We start from the raw sequence: 3,539 nt of genomic DNA, 5'->3' as shown, positions 1-3,539 counted from the left end.
GTCTTAAATTCTTTGAACTTTTCAAGAGTTTCAGACTTGTGACTCATTAGGTAAACAAAGCCATACCTTGAATAATCATAAAACAATTCACGAAATATTCATATCCTTCTCGAGCTTTAATATTCATCGAACCAAAAAGTTCTGAATGTATAAGTTCTAGGGGTTCTTTAGCTCTAAGACCTTTTCTTGAAAAAGATCTTTTGGTCATTTTACCGTCAAGACATGATTCACATGAAGGTAATGAATTGTCTTTTATTTGATTTAGATGACTAGTCTTTACTATTCTCTCAATCCTATTGAGATTATGTGACCAAGTCTGATGTGCCAAAGATAGGTATTAAGAGAAATCTTTCGTCTTTTATTTTAAGTTTCTACCGTTTTAAACATCTCTATATTTAAAATGGATTTTGCATCAGTTGGTTTTAACACATACAAGTTATTTTCAAGTCTAGCGGAATAAATATGAATACCTCCTAAACTAATGAACACTTCATTGATTTCAAAAGTTACTTTATACATATGTTCTAGCAGACAAGATATAGAGGTTAAGTTCCTTTTCACTTTAAGTACATAATATACATTTTCAAGTAAAATGTAAGTATTTCCGAAATATAACTTGACGTCTCCTACTGCTTCTACTAAAATGACTTCACCCGTTCCCACCTTGAAAGTCATTTTATTTTCTGATAGTTGTGTCTAACTAGTTTCCTAAAAAAAAGTTCAAATATGATTAGCAGCGCCTGAATCTAGTATCCAAGTTAAGTGAGAACTTTTCACTAAACATATTTCTACCACAAGAAAATTGGATTTACCATCGTTAAATCCCACCTCGCTTGTGCGCTCCAAAAATCCCTCTGGCAAAAACTTCCCCGCTGATTGCTCCTCACTCCCATCCCCCGTCGTGAAATACGCACCGTCTGATCTTACCTATAATATAAATCGTTAAACTAGCATTATTACCTAAATTTGAGATTTAGTTAAAGTATAGAGGCTAATTAGATATTTATAAGTATAAAGATTAAATTGAATGAACAATAAAGTATTATAAAAAAAAAAAAAAAAAAGAAGGGTCTAATTGTCCAGTGGCAAACTATTTTTTTACAAAAACAAAACATATTTTATTTAAATATTTTTCTTGTTTGTAATTGAAATTTGTGATGGAAGTAAATGTATGAAAATGTGTGCAATTAGTATTTACTCAAATAATAATATTTTTAAAGAATTGTTAAGTGATAAATTTTAATCGAGTAATAAGGTAGATCCCGCTCGAAATGCTCCACTCGAAATTTTACATGAAATATGCTAGGGGTAGAAGTTTTAAAGTGATTAAATAATAGAATTTAAGATTAAATACTATTTTAGTCTTTTGATCCTTACATTTCTAAATTATTTATTTTGATGTTTATATTTTTAACTCTGATTTATTTTGATCGTTGTACTTTAAAAATGCTCATTTTAATTCTTATACTTTTTAATTTTAATTTATTTTGGTTCTTATACTTATAAAAAGTTGTCATTTTGTTGATTCATTTTTATTTTTAAAGAATAAAAATGGTCATCTGAAAGTTTAATGATCAAAATGAATCAGAGTTAAAAGTAAAAGATAAAAAATGATCATTTTAAAGTATATGAACCAAAATGAATTAAATTTGAAAATATATCGATCAAAATGAATCAAAATTGAAAATATATGAACCAAAATAAATCAAATTTAAAATATATAGATCAAAATGAACATTTTAAAGGATTAAAATGAATAAAAACAAAAAGTAGAACAACAAAAATAGTATTTAAATCTAATAAATTATATTAGTTAGGTCAATAGTAAATATAAATATTTACCTTTGGGGCGCGTACCACCCAAACAAATCTCTGACGACTCATCTCCAAACCGTGAGCCACTTCTGTCATTTGCTCAAACGACAGCGTTCCACCGCTCCCGAACGAGACGTAGATCACTGACTCAGTGGGTTGCTTACTCAACCAGTTGAACAACTCGCTCGAACCGCCTTTCTTCGAACCGGACTGCCTCACGATCGGTCCAATAGAGTAAACCGGCGGCTTCATGATTTTACCCAACAGATTCCGATCTCGGAAAGATGCGAGCGTGCGACCTTGCAAGTCGTCCCACGTGTTAACCAAAACGCCGTCGCACGACGCTATTCCCATCCCCACCTTGACGATTTCGAAATACTGTGGTTGGGTCCGGTCCAGAAGCGGGTCGATAACGTCGCATGGGCGAACCGGTTCGCATCCAGGGATTTGAAGCGGTTCTTTCTGGTCCACGTACTGCCCAACGATTTGCTTGTCCCAAACCTGGGCGTAAACGGTTAAGGCTAAGAACCATGCATTAGAGGCAACGAAGACGTATTTCGCCATGTGGAACTCGTCGGCGACGGCGAAGGATTCGGTGGCGAAGATGTCGGCGATGAGGACGGAGGGAAGGGAGGTAAGGGCGGAGACGGCGGAGCGTAGAATCGGGACATGGCGGCGCATGGTGATGGCGAGACGGCCAACGACGGAGGAGTCGGTGACGTCGGACATGTCGGCCGGAGGGAGTTCGACGACGGTGAAGAGACCGGCGGCTTCGGCGGCGGCGATGACTTTGTTTTCGGCGTTGGAGGAGTGGGAGGGGACGATGAAAACAGTGACGGTGAGGTGGTGGCGCGTGGAGAGGCGCGTGGCGAGCTCGAGTGAGGGAAAGAGGTGACCCATTCCGGGGCTGGAAATGAGAGCAACGTGTGTTTGGGAATCCATGGAGAGACGAAAAGAAGATGACAGAAAGTAAAAATGAGAGTGCAGAAACTACAGGCTTTAGCTGTGACTTTGTATGTATGGATATGAATATATATCATATATATAGCCCTGGGATGTGTTGAGGTTCATGTAAATGAGTGATATGTTTTGGAATTGATTTAGAAATGGTTTAGATATTTTTTCTCGGTTGAAAATCAGTCACACAATTTTTATCATTCAAAATTAGTTTTACAATTTTCATGTGGTTAAAATCAGTTTTGAATGATTAGAAACATGTTTTAGAATGTTAAATAACAAAAGTAAATTTCGCTAAATTTTATAGTCTATGTTAAAAATCCTTTTATTCTTTCAAGAATATAATCAAGATTCGAAATATCAAATTGTGGAAATATCGATATCAATAAAAATTTGAGGAAACTTTATAAAAAAAAAAAATTGATAGTAATTATTATAAGTAATTAATGAAACTTTAATCATAGCTGAATTAGACTATATTCTTAATCATTATTTGTATAGAGTAAGACAATATTTAGATGTATATTGTAAAATATATGTGCAAATATCGATGTGAGAACATAAATTAAAAAAATAATTTCAAAATAATATCAAATATTATCAATTAATTAATTAAAAGACATAAAATATTTGCACACATATTAACTATAAATTTTTATCATAAAATAAAATTGATTAAAAAAAATGAAAAATCATAGCATTAAACTTACATAACATAACATAATAATAATATAAAATCATAACATTAAATATAAGAGTGATACATT

General features: G+C 33.5%; 1 protein-coding gene across 1 annotated transcript; it reads right to left on the bottom strand.

The window, feature by feature from the left end:
* Window positions 1–812: 812 nt before the first annotated feature.
* On the bottom strand, window positions 813–2,916 carry LOC150030304 (anthocyanidin 3-O-glucosyltransferase 5-like; the record flags this gene model as incomplete). Its single annotated transcript, XM_090309839.1, has 2 exons — window positions 1,843–2,916; window positions 813–927 (listed from the first exon to the last, which is right to left on the bottom strand). Coding segments are annotated over exons 1-2 (1,030 nt in total), but the record flags the coding sequence as incomplete, so codon positions are not given.
* Between the last annotated feature and the right edge of the window lie 623 nt (window positions 2,917–3,539).

This window comes from Benincasa hispida, unplaced genomic scaffold (assembly GCF_027475165.1).
Source record: "Benincasa hispida cultivar pf3 unplaced genomic scaffold, pf3_genome.v1.1 HicScf322, whole genome shotgun sequence".
NCBI lineage: Eukaryota > Viridiplantae > Streptophyta > Magnoliopsida > Cucurbitales > Cucurbitaceae > Benincasa > Benincasa hispida.
This window is presented reverse-complemented; position numbering and strand designations above follow the sequence as displayed.